The sequence below is a fragment of the Macaca nemestrina genome, chromosome 7, assembly GCF_043159975.1.
Source record: "Macaca nemestrina isolate mMacNem1 chromosome 7, mMacNem.hap1, whole genome shotgun sequence".
In the NCBI taxonomy this organism is placed as follows: domain Eukaryota; kingdom Metazoa; phylum Chordata; class Mammalia; order Primates; family Cercopithecidae; genus Macaca; species Macaca nemestrina.
In genome coordinates, this window is record NC_092131.1 from 106,217,472 (window position 1) to 106,236,521 (window position 19,050).

Consider the following 19,050-nt stretch of genomic DNA (forward strand, 5'->3'; position numbering starts at 1 on the left):
TTCACTCTAGACCAACACCAACATCAAATAGATCCTCACCTAAGAAACAATCCCAGATAATCTTTATTCACTCAGTAATGTACTTTCTCTTTTCCAACCTTCTCACTCCCCAGATGACTCAGAGTATCTAAGTGATTTTAAGTTATAAGTGGCATTAGATTCTCACAGGAGTGTGAACCCTATCCAGAACTGCATATGCGAGGGATCTAGGCTGTGCGCTCCTTATGTGAATCTAACGTTTGATGATCTGTCACTGTCTCCCATCACCCCTTGATGGGACTGTTTAGTTGCAGGAAAACAAGCTCAGGGCTCCCACTAATTCTACATTATGGTGAGTTGTATAATTATTCCATTATATATTACAATGCAGTAATAACAGAAATAAAGGGCATTATAAATGTAACGTGCTTGAATCATCCCCTCAACCATCACATCCCCTCCTCCCACAGGTCCATGAAAAAATTGTCTTCCACAAAACCAGTCCCTGGTGCCAAAAAAAATAATAATTGGGGACCACTGAAAGAGATTTCTATTTAAATATTACTTAAATTTGTATTTATACACAAACTAGGTTGCTCCATGTCAGAACTTGTGTGTCTTTGTCTATTCCATGACAGTTATTGGCTTACTAGCTACTTAACTGTCTTCCGTTTAACCAGTGCTTCATGCTACTTAGTGAGGCTGAGAAACACAGGCCCCTGAGAATTATTTTGAAAGTGAGAACATTACCCCTGTTGACCAAGATCAACAACAGTGGTAATGAGAACAGGAAAAAAGAGAACTGCTTACAAAATAAGCTGAAACTTGGAAAGAATGATATAACTGAATAAAGTAATTTCAAACCGATGACAGAAAAGAAAGTCAAATTTCCAAGAATTGAGGGGGAGGGGACGGCAAAGGGAGGGAGGAGGAGGAGGGAGGGAAAGGGAAGGGAGGAGTACACACTCATCTTTAAAAGGTCAAAAAGTTTCTTTAGCTTTCTCGTGGGGCAAAAACACAAAACAAAATCAAACAGAAACCCTGTAGGATTACCAATTTTTAAATAACAGAACCAGGAGAGAAAGGAATGCACAACCATTTCTTTCAGTTTTATTCCTGAAGATCATGAGAAACTTAAATATGATAGAAAGATTAACAACTAAGTATGAACCCAAAACTCCAGTGTAATGGTGAACGTTAAAAATCAGCTGATTAACAAGCTTCCAACTTAGTGGACAAGTGATGTGTTCTATACTTACAGAAACTGGTAACTGTAATCACAATGAAGTCATCACTCTGTAAACTAGCTTTTTCGGTTCAGAAAAAAAGATAAATTTTTGCTCATTTGTCTGGGCAGGACCCCCATCTTCAGGCATGAAGTTCACTTAACTATGTATGAGGTTATCATCACTAAAATTCAAGAAAAGAACCCATATTCAACAAGTCCAATAAGCTTCTAATGACCTTGAGTATTTTTATATAGCCCACTGACCTGATTGGGCACTTTTCGTAAGTTATAATTAAAGTTGATTATCCTACTTAAAAACAGTTACATTAATAAAATAGGTCCTCATAAAAAGATAATGTCTTTTGGACAAACTAGATGTGACTTTTCTCATGTTTCTCCTGTAATTTGTTGCTTTTGCAGAAACATGTAACATTGATTTACTCACCCTAATAATAGCACTGCACAATAAACAGGTAAGGTGGGTCAGAGAACTTCTCAAATTACTTATGAAAAATTAGATTTTTTTAAATTTTCCAATTCATCACTGAAGCAAAGATTCTAAAAATGAACTACTGGAAAAATGAAATTTAATGTGCACAGGTTCTAGGGAGAAAAGTTACTAGCAGAAGAGAGAAGCATAGCATAGATAGGAATATGGCATGTGGTATAAGCTATAGACCCATTGGACAAGGTTTCATTTTCTCCCAAAGGTAAACTTCATATAGGCCTGAGCAAAGCTGAAAACCAATTTAACAATAGCAAGAGTATTTTAAAAGTTCAGTCTCACCCAGTCTTTATTATTGTTGTTATTGCTATTAAAATCAAAAGCATCCAAATATCAGCTGAAACGGTCATGTTACAAAGAGGTTTGTCAGGCTGGACACGGTGGCTCACGCCTGTAATCCCACAAATTTGGGAGGCCAAGGCGGGCGGATCACGAGGTCAGGAGATCAAGACCATCCTGGCTAACATGGTGAAACCCCGTCTCTACTAAAAATACAAAAAATTAGCCGGGCGTGGTGGCAGGTGCCTGTAGTCCCAGCTACTCAGGAGGCTGAGGCAGGAAAATGCCGTGAATCCAGGAGGCAGAGCTTGCAGCGAGCCGAGATCGCGCCACTGCACTCCAGCCTGGGCGACAGAGTGAGACTCTCTGTCTCAAAAAAAAAAATCACACAAAGAGGTTCTGTCGCCCGGGCATGGTGGCTCACGCCTATAGTCCAGCTAATCCAGCATTTTAAGAGGCCGAGGCAGGTGAACCACTTGAGTCCAGGAGTTAGACCAGCCTGGGCAACGTACAAGACCTCATCTCTACAAAAAATTTTCAAAAGTTAGCCGGGCATGGTGGTGCATGCCTGTAGTCTCAGCTACTGGGGAACCTGAGGTAGGATGTCGAGGATACAGTGAGCCATTACTGGGCCACTGCACTCCAGCCTGGGCAACAGAATGAGATCTTATCTCAAAACAAACAAACAAACAAAAAAACACACAAAAACCCACACCCAACAAAAACAACAACAAAACAGGTTCTGTAATGTGTTGACACGATTTCCCTGAATCAAATGTGAAATATCAGGAACAAATCACAGTACATAACAAATATAATACGATTGTAAAGCTGTATTTAGTTTTTCAGAGCATTTTCATCATAAATATCATATTTAATCTTCAAGTAACAAGGCCAAGGTTCTGCAGATAAATAGTGTTTAGGCAAGTCAACCAAGGCTTCACAGAACTAAGGGCTGAAATGAGGGTTAAAAAATAAATTTTAAAATTCATTCCAAGCAATCTATTCATTCTAAAGCAATTTAGTGTAGTAATTTATGTGAATTAATGAGCAGAAAGAAAAGATAAAAGCAAAATATTTCTTTAGATCACATTTTAAAATGGCACTAAGAGGTATTCTACTGAACACTCATATCTTAAAACCATTTCAAATGCACATATTCTCTAAAAGGAAGTGTATATACAAAAATCCCAGAAGACATTTACGGCAAAAGTGTGTAGAGAATTTTTATTTACTCTGCATGTAGTCTAAAACGCAAATCCAAATCTTCATTTAAGGAAAATAAAACAGGTGCTTATGGTAGAAAATGTCTTTGACTGGAAATGGTGGCTTCTTCAGAAGAGCTTTCTGAGGAGGTGACCTAATAACTGGCCTGAATGGTATGAAAGAGCCAGCATGCAGAGTTAGGGAACAAGAACATCAGGCAATGTGTACCACAAGTGCAAAGATCCTGAGGTGGTAATAAGCTGGCCAGGGAGGTTAGAGTCACTGTAGCTGTGCAGAGAGAGCAATGCGAATGAGGAAAGTGTTATGAAATGAGGTCTCAAGAGTTGTATCGGGTTCAGATTTCACAGAGCTTTGTGAGTCCTGGTAGGAGCTAGGATTTTATTCTTGGAGGGGTGAGAAAACATTGAAGGGAAGAAGGCAAAAATGAAAAAACAAAAGAAGGATGCTAACAATATTTACTACAGTCATGTGCTACTTAGCCATGTTTCAGTCTATGACAGACTATACATGGAACGATGGTCCCACAAGATTATAATGGAGCTGGAAAATCCCTATCACCCAATGATGTTACGGCTGTCATAATGTTGTAATGCACTACATATTTGCAGTGATACTGGTGAAAGCAAACCTAGTGTGCTGCCAGTCATACAAGAGTACAGAACATAAAATTATGTACAGTACATATTTGATAATGATAATAAAACAATTATGTTGTTGGTTTATTATCTACTTTTAATCCTCACAAAAACTCTGAGGCAGGTATCAGTGTATTTCCATTCTGCATGTGTGGAAACTGAGACTTAATGGATAATTTTCCCAAGAATTCATTCACAGCTATAAGTGAAATGGCCACAATTTGTACCCAAACCTAATTCTAAAACTTATGTGCCATCTTCCACTATCCACAAAGAAACTTACCTCTAAAAAAGTTTCAAACCACATTCAAATTATACTAACTGGATATCTGATGTAATATTTATCAGAAGCTAATAAAATATATTAGGGTTTTTGTTATAAATTTTATAAAATCCATAGCAAGTTTTTCAACTGCAAAGTAACACAAATTAGAAGTCACTTCTCAGAGAGAAGGTTACAGTATTCAAACCGAGTGTTTGAATACAAACACAGTTTATGTACATTATACAACAAAATTCAATAAGCCCAGGATGAGTTTCAACTAATTTTCTAGCATTCTATCTGCCATGCAATTATCGACAACCAATCAACCTCTGCCTTCTTACCTTGCCTAGCATGCAGCAACTCAAGAAAACATTGGGGTTTTATGCTAACAGACATATAAAAACCCAGTCAAATTAACTTAACTGCAGGAAAAAAAAAACACTTTTGGATCCTAAAAACACTAGTTCTTCAGGGAAGTTCAATGATGCTTCAGGTTGAGTTATACCAAAAGGCCAGAGAAAATGTCAGAATAAACAATGAAGATTCACAAAGCATCGGTCTGGAAGCTGATACTCACACTTGGCTGCCCAAGCACCACGAATATCGCAAGCCCATCCTCTTTTAGTTTTGGCTTCATACCACAGCTTTAAAAGTAGAGGAAAGCAGCCTAGTCACCCCTCCTAAAGGCGTGTTTCGCTCCAAGTTTACTTCTGACAAGGAACTGCAGCACGTAGTTCCTTCTTTGAGGGCTATTGCATTATCTTCTCAAAACCACATCACCATAATAGTGCCAAACCTTAACGAGCTCTACAAAACCAACCACAACTCTACTCAAATGGAGCTGGAGAGGCTAAATGCCAGAAAGAGGTAGGGGTTCAGGGATAGCTAATCCACCTCAAAATGATGTATCTTAGTTATCTGAAGGGAACTCACTGCTAGGCTAGTTATGGTCAGATATGCATTCATGCATACCCAGGGCCACGAGATATTTTAGCACTGAAACTTAGTTTTCCTCTCTTCCTTCCTTTTTTTGCCGGGAGGCGGGGAACATAGAACTGCCACTCTCGCCTTAATAATTAGCATAAGGAGAGTGCAAAGAAAAAGAAGGCACATCCTTTGAGCAAATACTGTCTATGAATACTTTGTTCTAAATTTTGTGCTTTTAAACAAAAAAAGTTTTAGAAGGTAATGGTTAGAGCATAAGCTGGAAAGTCAGACAGAGTTGGTTTGATTCCTTACTCTGACCTTACCATCTTTGTGATCTTGGAATACTTAAATTTCTCTGCGCTTCAATTTCCTCATCTGTAAAGTGAAAATATTAAATTTGTCATGAGGATAAAATGAACATGAATGCAAAGTGTTAGCTGTCTGGCCACCCGAAATGATTGATATATTGTGACTGTGTGGTATACTAGAGGGCTGGTATAATTCTAATGAACCAAAAAAGAAGGCAACTTCCAAGTATTAGACTTTAAAAAAAAAAAAAAAGTAAGGGAATCTTGCTTGTGGGGTAACTGTCAAGCAACTACCCCTACATCACCTACCACTATTTATCCTCCAAAAATCTGTGAGGAAAATGGCGCTCGGTTTCCCCACTAGGTCAAGAGATAGTTACAATTGTGGGGTGAGGCTGACTAGAAAACAGTAAGTCAGAAACTGGTGGTTAAAAAGAGATGTCATATTCATACGAACCTGAAATATTTCCAATGAATTGTCCTTCCTAGCTCTCCAAATAAAGAGATATCTAAACTCCTAAGAACGTTATAAACACGTTCTTTAATCCTAACAGATCTATGAGGTACATATTTTTCCCTATTTTGTAGATGAAGAAACTGAGGCCTATAGAGATGTTAAACAATAGGGACGCACCCAAGTTCAGCTTTGCCATTTTTAAGGCCAAAGAGATGGATACCTACTGAACAAGGATTAAGTGGTTACAGGGTTACCACCATTATCAGTGAGGCAGCACCACCAATACAAGAAATACTAGTAAGATAAGGAGTACTATGTAAGCATTCTCTACATAATTTAAAGCAGTAGTCCCCAGCCTTTTTGGAACCAAGGACCAGTTTCATGAAAGGCAATTTTTCCACAGATGAGGGTTGGGGGGAGGATGGAATGGTTTTGGGATGAAACTGTTCCACCTCAGATCATCAGGCATTAGATTCTCATTATGAGCATGCAACCTAGATCCCTCACACATGCAGTTCCCGTTCCTTTGAGAATCTAATGCCACCACTGACTGGACAGGAGGTGAGCTCAGGTGGTAATGCTCGATCGCCCGCCTGCCACTCACCTCTTGTTGTGCAACCTGGGTCCTAACAGTCCATGGACCAGTACCAGTCTGCAGCCCAGGTGTTGGGGACCCCTGATTTAAAGTACAAATCTCCTTATGTGCTTTTTATGCAGAAATTATATTGGCCAGTGAAAGTGTACAATATGTACTATAAGAATAAAATGCTACAATAATCAGTGACTGTAAAAACTGTTAATGTCATATGCAAAAACAACTAAAGAGTTTTCAAATGGATAGTTTGACAGTTAAAATGAATATTAAGAGACAGTGTACCAGCTAGATAACCTTAGGAAGAACATTTTATCTTTATTAAGCCAACAAATGTTTATCAAAATTTAAATGGTATAAGAATTACAGATGTTAGGCCAGGCACGGTGGCTCACACCTGTAATCTCAGCACTTTGGGAGGCCAAGACAGGCAAATCACCTGAGGTCAGGAGTTCAAGACCAGCCTGGCTAATATGGTGAAACTCCGTTTCTACTAAAAATACAAAAAATAGTCTGGGCATGGTGGCAAGTGCCTGTAATCCCAGCTACTCGGGAGGCTGAGGCAGGAGAAGAATCATTTGATTGCAGATATTCCATTTAGGCCATGGTCTTTCGAGGGTAAGTTCAATTTGAAAATCATTCACATAAGAATAAAATTAAGAGCAAAATGTCAACATTGCCATCTCCAAATTTTATAAGAAAAAATGGCCAAAATAATGTAAAAAAACTATGATAAATCCATCCTGGCTAACACGGTGAAAAAACACACAAAAAAATTAGCTGGGCATGGTGGCACACGCCTGTAGCTCCAGCTACTCAGGAGGCTGAGGCAGGAGAATCACTTGAACCTGGGAGGCGGAGGTTGCAGTGAGCTGAGATTGCACCACTGCACTTCAGCCTGGGCGACAGAACGAGACTCTGTCAAAAAAAAAAAAAAAAAAAAAAGCCAAAAAACTATGATAAATCATCCTCAATCCAGATATAAATGTATTTTTTTAAAGTGTTAGGAAAAATATTAGGTACCTCAAATACATTTTGTTTTCATTAATGAAACAAAATAGGCTTTAGTAAGAATACTTAAGAATACTGCTGCTTATTTATGTCTATGGACACTAAAGATTTAAACAAAACCTTGCCAAAATGATTATTACACAATAACCAACTTCAGCAGCTAAAAGATTTTTGTGATTTATTAAATCCAGAATCCTAACACAAAATTCCTTCTAGAACATTTTACTGAAAAATTTCCCTGAATTACAACTGTCTGTAGTTCAACTAGATAGATACATTACTGATGTGCTAGGAGAAGTTGCATATGCTGTTTAAAGAATCAAGAACAATCTAGAAGCTGGTAATGCTGAGAAATTGTTCTCCTACTATAAGGTTAAACTTTCAAAACAGAACAGGTAAATATTAATAAACGTATAGGATTGGTTGTATTTTTTACTACCTCATATTTATTCTTGTATCACGTAAGTTCATTCTATGCTGGTGATATTCTGCTTCAGCCAAATATGATTTTAGCGAAACTGTTTGTTCAACACACCTAGTTTTTTTCTTGTTTCTCTAATCACTTCCCTTGTTTCCCCAATCACTTCTATTTCTGCCAATAATAAAGCAGGTAAAATGTTGAAGTCATGCTTTCTATTGGTATGCCTTTAAGAAAACTTTAGAATTTAGCAAGTAAAAATCATATGTAGTTTTTAAAGAGTAGAAGGTGCCATCAACTGATCCTTCATTTTCTCACACATGATTATCAAAGCCCTATATTCCAGGTCTGTATTTTCTTCCACGTAGGCCTGGAGTGAAGTCAGAAACAAATCACATGCTGTTGCCATAGATAATTTGTTACCACAGATTAAGTAGTGTTATTTCACAACTCTGACCAGTCTGAAGTCTAAATGTTATATGGTGACCAAGAACAAACACATACCTTGCTCGGTATATATATGTCATTCCGCAGGGAGAGAAAAGAAGTGTATGGAAACACAAGATACTTGGAATGGCTTTGTGATTCCAACCAACTTTCAATTCCTATTCATCTTCTTAGAAAGCCCAAGGGAGTGTAAAAGTTCATGAGACTTGGAGTTACAATCTGGTTCAAATTATTCTTCCATCACTTACCAGCTGTGGCTATTATATTTCCTTGTGCAATGGAGATAAAATGCCCACCTTCAAAGGGTTGGGGAGAGGATAAATACATGAGAATTTACACAAAACACCTAGCAATGAATACAATAAATTGCTCTATAAGTACAATATTATCTTCAGGAAGTACATTTCACAATTTTCTAGCATGTTGCCAGATACGCAATCCTGAGATTACTAGTTAAATGGCGTAAAAAATGTAAAATGTCAAAATTCTTGAAGTCTCCCAGCTGAAAACTGAGGGGAAAAAAAATGCACTGAGAAGCAGAGTATTAATCATCATAAACTAATTAGGTTAAAAGCCTGAGAAAGCTACCAACCATGCCTCCTCAAATAATTCTATGAATAAATCCGAATACAACCTAAAGACAGGCTGTGAAAATAGCGACTAACTATATGGGCCTTGGACAAGCTGCTTTAGCCTACCTGAGGTTTGCTGAGAGGTTTTAAATGAAAACACACGTAAAGCACCAAGGTAGTACTGTGCATAATACAAAGCAGGTATTCAATATTCAATAAATGTTAGTGTCTTCCCCCATTCTCTAGTTTCCACTCAGTTCTACAACCTTATCTTTACCAAGACACAAAGACCTAGATCACACAGTGACAAAGGAGGTCAGATACGAAGGGATGGACAGACTGATGAATGGGACTTTGGCCAGATGTCAAACTATCCCAAATTCTGCCTCTCTGGTTATTATTTTTAAGATAAGTCTGTATATTTGTTTCATCTTTTGCTTTACTATGCAAAAGCAAAGTCTCCAAACTTGTTTTGCACCAGATGGGCTACTGAGGACTCAACTTGTCAAGTACTTGAATCTAAAAGGGCAAAATTACTATGTTGGCAGAACATCTTGCTCAATAGCACTTGGTTCCATTGTGAAATATGTATTCTTGAGCAGTTACTCTACCACCTAACCCTACACCTAGGTTTCAAGTGTAAGTGTCTTGTAAGAAGGACTTGAGAACTTACAGGCACAAACCCTTTGAGAGGGGCCAACAGTGCCTACTACAGTAAATCATGACTGAGTAACTAGTGCTTGTCAGGTTGGGTCTGTGTTCATCATTCACATGTGTTCTCTCAATCTGGATAGATCGGTGGACTTTAGGTTCCGTTACTTTGCAATCTTGTGAACCGAGACCTTGGGCAAGTCACTTTACCTCTCTGGCCTCAATTATAAAACAGAGATGGCCAGGTGCAGTGGCTCACGTCTGTAATCCCAGCACTTTGGGAGGCTAAGGTGGGTGAATCACCTGGGGTCAGGAATTCGAGACAAGCCTTGCCAACATGGTGAAACCCCGTCTCTACTAAAAATTCAAAAATAAGCCGGGCGTGGTGGCGTGCACCTGTAATCCCAGCTACTTGGGAGGCTGAGGCAGGAGAATCGCTTGAACCTGGGAGGCAGAGGCTGCAGTGAGCCGGGATCATGCCACTGCACTCCAGCCTGGGTGACAGCGATAGTCAATCTCAATCTATCAATCAATCAATCAGAGATGACAATACTTACCCTATGTAAAATGGTAGCTTGAATGTAATCAACCATACTTTAAAAGTCATATAATGGGTAATATAAATGTATAGTTATTATAAGAACCTTGTTTTCCTCAAAAAACACATAGACTGGAAACCATAAACAGATGAGAAACCATAAACAGATAAACTGCTTCTAGGGCAGTATAGGCATTCAATAAATGAAGATTTGTTCAGCTGATACTAAAAATAAGATGACATTTATGAGGACAAGTATGTTTAAACTGGCTCTTATGGCAATTGAAATATTTCAACACTTGTATGCCACCACTCCAGAGCTGAAATTCTTAAAAGAAATACTCTTCTTATAAGGGTGGAAGGATTGTAAATGATTCTTTATCCATCTAGAATTCCTTGCTCCATTAATCTACAGGCATCAACATCACAGCATGTATCAGAGGGCCAAACTGATTTTATTTAAAGTAGTATCTATTATACTAGGGAATAATTTCCAACTTATATCAACTAGGGATATTCAAATGATGCTTAAAATACTACAAGATTCTGGTAAAATTTCCCTAAGGTATGAAAAACTGACATAGGCATTAGAAGGAAAAGAAAATTAAAGAAAAGGAAATGGGGGTAACATTTATGTCAATCACTGAATTATGCTCTCTATATGAATTCTTTGATTTATTTCTCAAAGCAACCCATTGAAGATAGTCCTCTTCTTCTTGTGAGACCAAAAAAAAAAAAAAAAAAAAAAAAAAAAAAAAATGCACTGAGGTTTGGAGAGGTTAAGTGAATTACCCAAGATAAATAATGCAGTTTCATAGAAGTACACCCTGGATTCAAAACCAGCCAGTCTAACCACAATTCTCCAATCTCTCTACTAACTTTAATTCACAGAGAACTACAAGAAATATTACAAAACAAGGTATCTGGTAGACCAATCAACTGGAATTTGAGTTTCATTGATCAATTAACTCTAATTTTACTGATGTCATTATTATTATTAATATATAATTATAAGAAACGTTCAGAGTATCTTAGAGTTTAACAAAGTATTTGCACAAATCTTTTTTTAGTTTAAATAACCTTGTGATGCAGGCAGAACAGGTATTATCCTTAAGAGAGGGGAAACATGAGACTCAGTGGATAGGTGACATTTTCCAAGTCACACTAATTACTAAGTAGGCAGGCTTAGATTTTAATTAAGCTTTTAATCCATAAGCAATTCTACCATACTATACTACCATCTTTCTCCAAGCTGAAATATTTATAGCACCTTTATTTGCTCCACAAAAATAACCAAAATCTGTATGACAAATAAGCCCTAATTTTTCATATTGCATACACTAGAGACTGGGTTATCATCCAGGAAGTAGACAGTATTATCCTTTCTTTATGAGATGAAGAAATCAAGGCTTAGTGAGGAAAGGCTGCAAATGGCAGAGTCAAAATGCAAACCTAGGTTTGACTTCCAAGTCTGCACACCTAGTCACTACCTGGAGCCTCCTCTTACTCTCAAGCTCCCTCTTACCCCCAACATGGGTGATCCACATCCCAAGATTTCTACTTTGTGACATGTAAGAGATCAGCCAGATCCAATAACATCTGCCTCTAATATTTTCTTCTTAGATAACTACAATGCCACGCTCATCTGTTATTGTCGCTTCCTAGCATTCATGAAACCAAGAGCCTGCAAACTGGGGTCTTTACCTATTCTCTTCATCACTAACTAGTTAGGTGACGATGGGTGGGGTCCTCAAATCAGAGGAGATGATTGTCTAACTAAAGGAGAAGTAGGCCTACATGTTTTGGGTACTGTTCTGGGGCTAAGATTTCTCAGGCAAGACAGAAGATTAAAGAAAGGGAAATAAGAGATAACATATATGTCAATCACTGAGTTATGCTCCCTACATGAATTCTTTCATTTACTTAAGGCGAAACTTAAATACAATGTATTTAAGATGAATTTTCAGATCACAAATGCATTCATATTCATCATGTAATATCTAAATATAAGCTAAGGCGAAACAGCAAGTCAACAAAAGCTCTGCCTTCCCTAACACTGAACTAAGTGAAAGTTAACAATCATGGGTTACAAAAAAGGGCAACTGTAAACAATGTCCTGAGTAGTTATTACTATCTGGTAGGATTTAATATAAAGTTCAAGCGTTTTCTAAAGGGATAGGTCTTAGAAAATCCTTGCATGTCCAAGAATGGCTAATCATAATTTTCACAGAAGTAAGACTTGGTTTATCAAAATAGACTGGCAATCAAAATAAGCCTTGAACAAAGAAACACAAAAAGAACTTGGGCCCTAACCAGCACAATACTCTGGCTCTCCACTCCCCACTTAATAATTAAAAAGCAAAAAACAAGGTAAAGAATTAAAACAACAAATGTACTTTGGAAGGGCTACAAATGGGGTTAAATAAGCTTGACTTTTCAGTAAAGTGTAGAATGTAACTAGTTATTCAATAAATGTTAAATGTACATAGCCATACTTCAATTTCATACTAACTGAAAAGAGGCAATAAAGGAGGCAGGCTTATATGTGGACAATTTCATTTTTAAAAAGCAGGATGGGGAAGAAGATACGCAAAGTCAAAAGTTAATAAACTATTAGAAAGACAGCATCATACACTGTGGCAATTCTTAAATTTCTACAAACCCCTTCATGAATCTCACCAACAAATGCTTTATTCAGAAAAACATGTGCATAAACGTTTATAATTTCAAGAGATACAGAACCCATGAAATCTATTGTTGGGCCACTTTTTAAGAATCCCAGGAGGGGAAGGAAAGAGCTCTGGACAGCCTTTTGGCTTCTATTTCCGGCCCTGCCACCTTGTTATCCCAATCCAACCACTTTGTCTCTCTGGATCTCAGTTTCATCTGTTAAAGATGATCTTTTCTTTTTAAGGCTGTAGTATTCCGTTATATGAATATACCACATTGTTTGTCCATTTATCTGTGATGGACATCTAGGTTGTTTCCACTTTTGGCTGTGTGTGTGTGTGTGTGTGTGTGTGTGTGTTTGGTAACAGACAAATAACAATTATATAAATTTATTTATGGGGTACAATGTGATGTTTTAATCTACGTATATACTATAGAAAGATAAAATCAAGCTAAGTAACATATCCATCATCTCAGCTACTTATGTTTTTGTGGTAACAAATATATTCTTTTAGCAATTTTGAAATATATATTATTTTTCTGACACATGTTACAACACGGGTGAACCTTGAGGACATTATGCTACGCGAAAGACAGACACCGAAAGACAAACATTGCATGATTCCACTTATATGAGGTACCCAGAATGGGCAAATTCTTAGAGACAGAAAGGAGAACAGAGTTTATCAGGGGCTGGGGGAAAGGAAGTTCTGTTTGGGTGACGACAAAGTTCTGGAAATAAGAGTGTTGATGGTTACATAACTTTGTGAGTGTTGTGAGTGTACTGAATGCCACTGAATGCTGTACCTAAAATTTACGATTTTAACCATTTTTATGTTATGTATATAGGAAAAGAAAGGGGAAGGAAAGGAGAAAAGAAAACCAATAACAAAATGATGATCATTCTTGATCCTTTAACAACTGAAATTCTACCAAATTCTACTAGAATCACACTCAGACTGTGTGATTTAGGACAATCGCCCCCTTTCCATTTTTTAATTGCTAATTATGACTCAGCACTTTTCCTAAGCTTCAGAACAGTAACATCCCCAGGATTCAAGTAAAGAACTAGATCTGCAGCAAGGTGCTCATCCTCTCCTATCAGGGTCCTCTACTTGGAGATTTCTCAGGTTGGTTTTCCCTTACCAGTCTCCCTTCAAAAGGAGGTAAGTGGCTTTCCCACATGTAACAGAAGTAGTACTTTAAAGCAAGCAAAAAAAAAGTCTAAGAACAAACACACTCTAGTTTCCTTAAAGCTGTGCTGCAATAACAGTCTTGTGACATCCCGTCCAAGGATATAATGAAGCTGTTGTAATCACTTTATTTCCCCATTTGGATGGCAGTCCTTAACCAACTCTGCTTCCCAGCAAAAAATCAAATTTAGAGGAAATGCATTTGAACTTCACAATAGTTATGTGGAGTTAACTGTTTCAACTTCTGAAACAAGGCCTCTCTTCCTGAAGCCATAAGGCTAACAGTAGAATGAATCCAATCATTGGCCAGATGGGGAGTGTGAAGGAGTAGAACGTATCACTCCCTGGAATACTGTCTTAGGAGAGCTCAGGTATCCAAAGCTCACTTGAGACAAGTGCCCCTCCTACCACCACTGTATCTGGAGCACCCATCAGAAAGCTTTCTGCAAAGAACCGTCTGTTTAGCGTGATGGGGAAAGTTATAAGCTTGGCAAGTGAAGCAAGAAAAAGCTGTTTATATAACCGTAAGTAGCGTTACATTCTGAGATCTCTTCTTGGTCCTTCCAGACTATATACACGGCTAAAAATGGTAAAACATAAAGCACAAATTAAATCTGGCATGAGAAAAATATCTGAAAATTTGCTAATACTGACTCAATTTGCACAGGTCCCTCAATTGCTAAAGAACATAGATCCAATGGGGTTTATACTTGTTCAGATAATGTGGTGGAAAAGATAATGATGATAACCACAAAACTAATAAAAAATATACTCAACAACAGAAACTATTCTTGAAACTTCTTTATATAAACATTCCAATAAAAACTTTTGGCTGCTCTAGTGCATTTGTTTCTTTATTTATACAAGAAAAAAAGAGCGCTCTTCAAATGTTTTGATTAACAACCTTCCTCCAGAGAACTCTTTAAAGAGTCAGGACATATAATAATTGAGCCCAAAGACAGACAGGATTTCCTACTGCACATTTCCAGGACAATTCAGTTGCTTTTTATTGCCATTCATATGAAGAAACCACTGTTCTCAAATTTTATTCACAGAAATTACATTCAATCCAAAACTTAACTGTTTACCATATTTTCTGTATGCAATTATTATATGGAAGTACTAGTTTCCAATTAACTCTTTCAAGTCTTAAAGATATACCAGAAAAAAATATATAAGAAATCTGTTTCCTCTTGTACTAAAGCAGGATAAACTGTATACATTGGTAATGTTATGCTACCTCCACAGACAAGGCTCATTCTGACTTTCGAGTAAAATAGTAAAATGTAAGAGATACGAATTGAAGAAGGCAGGAAGGTAGAGGAGAGAGAAAATGGTAACGTGACTTACGTTTCTCTCTCAGACAATGAAGTGGTTAGCAGGAGCAAGCTTACAAACCCCCAGCAGAAGGCAAGGTACAGAGTTGAGGTTTTAATTTGTGGCAAACACATACTGAGATGCCAAGTGGGTGGTACTCCTATGAATCGGGGGTGGGGCTGGGGATGAGAGGAGGGAAATAAGGAGAAGGAGCACTTACTCCGTTAGAAGCTGGTGCAGCTTGTGATAGCCTCGCTCCAAGGCCAAGCTCACAGGCGTCGCCCCTTCCTGGTTGTGGATGCTGAGAGCTCCGCGGCCACCTGGCTTCTGCAACAGGAACCACGTCAACCTCAGCAGTCCCAGTCGCACAGCAAAATGCATCAATGTCTCTCGCGGGCCAGCATCTGTAAATGGGGAAGAAAAGGAACATAAGTGAGGAAAATATAAAAACAAAAAGCAAACAAAGATAAAGACAAGTTATGTAAGCACCACTGTCTCCAAGCGCCTAAGACTGTAAAGTTAAGCTCCAATATACAGTGTGAACAGCTTTATTGTGGCCAGATAGAATCAGCCCTCAAGTAAAAGCAAAACAAAGCTACAAAAGCTGAGAAAGTATAGGACACAAAATCTTCAACTGAACACAGCCCTGCAAAAGAGAATCAGGCCATTTCTGTATTCTGACTTAATATACAGTGTTTGTTCAACCAATTTCACAGGCAGGCATATAAAGGTGACCCCCACACACATTCTTTTACTCAAATAATAATAACAGAAGCAAATGCAGCCCCACAACATGAGGTCCAAGGGGGAATAGCTGTTGGGACTTAAACGGGTGTATCATAAATGGTATAATTACTTTTTAAAAGAACACCCAGACAGGAGTTGGCTAGTTAAACACTAAAAACAGGTTCTGCTTGTTCAATACACATGGGTCTTTTTATTCCTCCACAATAAGGGCAAATCAAATTTCTGGCACTGCCAGCTTTGTTTATTTGTTTAATGAGAGGAAGAAATGCATCTTCTGGCACAATAAGGAAGACTAACTTTAAGACAATCCATTAATAACTGCAGAAAGGAAAATGTTTATTTCACTTGAAATAAAGGCTCCCTCTTAGTAAAGTGAGTCACTCTGAAAGTGATGGAATGAGGAAGGGCTTGTAGTTAGACAAATCTGGGTTCGAATCTGGCATTTACCATCTGTGTGACCAAGTGCCATTCATATAACATCTCTGAACTTCACTTTCTTCATCCCTAAAGTGAGATACCAACACCTCACTCATAGAGTTGTACCGAATGAGAAGAGGTAGGTGAAATGCTAGTATTATGACTGGCTTTAGTAGATATTCATTAAATCCCAGTTCCCGTTTCCCTGCTCTCTTCACTGTCCTCTTGGGACATCAAATTACATTCAAGGTTCACTAGCAATACTCTCTTCCTCAGCAGTCCTCTGTGCCCAACCTAGGATGACAGGAACTAAGGTCTTTGCAGGGATGCCACATATGGCCCCACAAGGCTGTATTACACTCAACTCCAGGGAGCTGGAAATGGCACCCTGAGGTTGTGCCTGCCTCACCTCAGCTATCATCTCTCATTCTTCATGGCTTCTCACGGGTCTAAACTTCTTCACTGAGCACTCAGACTTCTTGGACCCCAGTGGTTTTCTCCTTACTGTGAAGTCCTCAAATGCTTCTATACATGAGTATCACAAAGGAATCAACAGATTTTTGAAGCTGTGACTTTACACTGAATTATACTGTTTCCAAATGTCATCTGTGTATTAGTCTGGTATCTCTATTTCCAAGTTAAATTTCCTTGGAAGCACAATTTTTCATTTTGTATATTTTCCCTACAGAACTGTATATGCACGGACCAATTCAGGATTTATAGGGTGTTTAACCAGAGGCACGTGGCTGGAAAGATTATGCCCCAGAAGCAACAACTACATGTGCAGGTACAAATTTTAATAATCAACACCTCTGAGCAGGTAGCAAGGCCAGACAAAAGGACAAATAGAATCCTCACAAAAGATCAAATAGCACCATCTAACTTGTGTCTTACAGTTGTTCTGACATCCTTATCAAAAACAAAAGAGCTAATGAGGCACTAACTAGAAAATCCGTGATTCTTTAGAGGCTAGTTATTTCCAACCTTGAATCAGTTGTTTCTTTACCATCCTCCCACAACCACTCTTGTGATTTGTTATTTGTTCTGAGTCAGCTCAGCATTGGAGTAGAAATCCCAATACTACGGCCACGCGCCTGCTCAGAAGCTGATGCCCTGACCTCTGCACTACATCCTCTCTCAATTTCTTAAAGTCTTAGCAACTGGTACCACATCTGCTTTTGTGTAGACCCTTTCTGAGGATAACAGATTAGGAGAAAACAATGTCGTGAGGACCTGCTATGCACCATGCACTGGACTAGGAAGTTTATGTCAACTTTTTCCATTCTATCTTCACAGTAACCCTATGAGACCTGGTTATCTTCACTTTGCAAATGAAGGCAGATTCATAGAATAACTTGCCCAGAGTCAGAATCAAGATGGAAATGAAAAGTTCCATCTTGATGGAACTTTTCCTAAAATGGAAAGTTCTTCTGTCTTGAAAAAAAGAAAAAAAAAAAAAAACCTTTTCCATTACTCCACCCTGTTTCTTTTTGTTAGGAAATAAAACCACAAAGACAAAATCAAGCAATCATACAAGCAAGCTAAGCTAATGTGGTTTAAAAAGCACCTTTTTATGTTTTCCTCAAACATTTTATTAACTTTTCCAACGTACACATAGTTCAAAGAATTACACAGCAAATAACCAGACACTCACTCAACAACCTAGATCCTACAATTAATGTTTTTCTATATTTGCTTTATTATATATATCCAACCATTCTTCCTTCTATTTCCCCATCCACTCACCTTATTTTTATGCATTTCAAAATAAGTTGAAGATATCAGTCCACTTCACCCCAAAATACTTCAGCGTGCATATAATTAACCAGCATTCAATATGTAGTTACAATTTTAGGTGATTTATACATATACAATGAAATACAAATGGTACAGTATATCCATTTGATTAATTTTGACAAATGCATATACATGTGAACCCAAACCTGTATCAACATAAAGAAAACTACCAACATCTGAAAAAGTTCTTTTGTGCCACTTTCCAGTTATTCCTCTCCTCCTTATTCCTAGAGTTAACCACTGTTCTGAATTTTTCACCTACGTTAGTTTTGCCTGTCCTACAACTCCATATAGATGAAATCATAGAATATATACTCTTGTGTAAGGCTTCTTTGATGAGCATGTTTGAGACTCATCTACATTGCTGCACATAGCAGTAGTACATTTCCTTTCATTGCTGAGTAGCCCACTGCATGCATATACCCTCAATTTTAGGTATTCTCCCATTAATTCCTCACACATTTTTGATTCAGGGGTCACGTGAATTACGTTTGTAGAAGAGGCCAAGGTGCAAAGGGATAAACAAATGAATATATGAATGTAGTTTCCTTTAGTCTGTGTTGTTTTAAGAGCATGAAAGCTTCCATCACTGCTTTCTTCCTTCCGTATTTAGACTGTAGAGCTCAATAATTTAGGATCAATCTCTGTTCTCTTTTCTCTACATCAGTACTCCTCTGTATTCTGAGTTATTCAACTTTGTTTTTTTAGATCACTAATGGCCTTTCCTACAGTATCAATTGGGTCCTTTGTCCCCACTGTGAATTAACTGTGCTTTAGGATTCTGGATGTCTGCATCATTTTTGCCAACTCACTCCCCTTCCATCCTTGTCGTCATAACAATAGCTTTGCTGCAGATGTAATTAAAGCCCC

The 19,050-nt window shown here is 38.0% G+C and overlaps 1 protein-coding gene across 14 annotated transcripts in view; it reads right to left on the reverse strand.

The window, feature by feature from the left end:
* Positions 1 to 19,050, reverse strand: part of LOC105488365 (A-kinase anchoring protein 13) — a 356,595-nt gene that overhangs the window by 184,711 nt on the left and 152,834 nt on the right. For 12 of the 14 annotated variants that reach the window (XM_011752355.3, XM_071100751.1, XM_011752360.3 and 9 more), the window contains exon 5: positions 15,440 to 15,623. In XM_011752355.3, the coding sequence (XP_011750657.2) occupies positions 15,440 to 15,623 (184 nt within the window). Of the gene's footprint in view, positions 1 to 4,695; positions 6,797 to 15,252; positions 15,406 to 15,439; positions 15,624 to 19,050 lie in introns of those variants that run through there. The other 2 variants (XM_011752364.3, XM_011752363.2) reach the window with 2 other exon arrangements.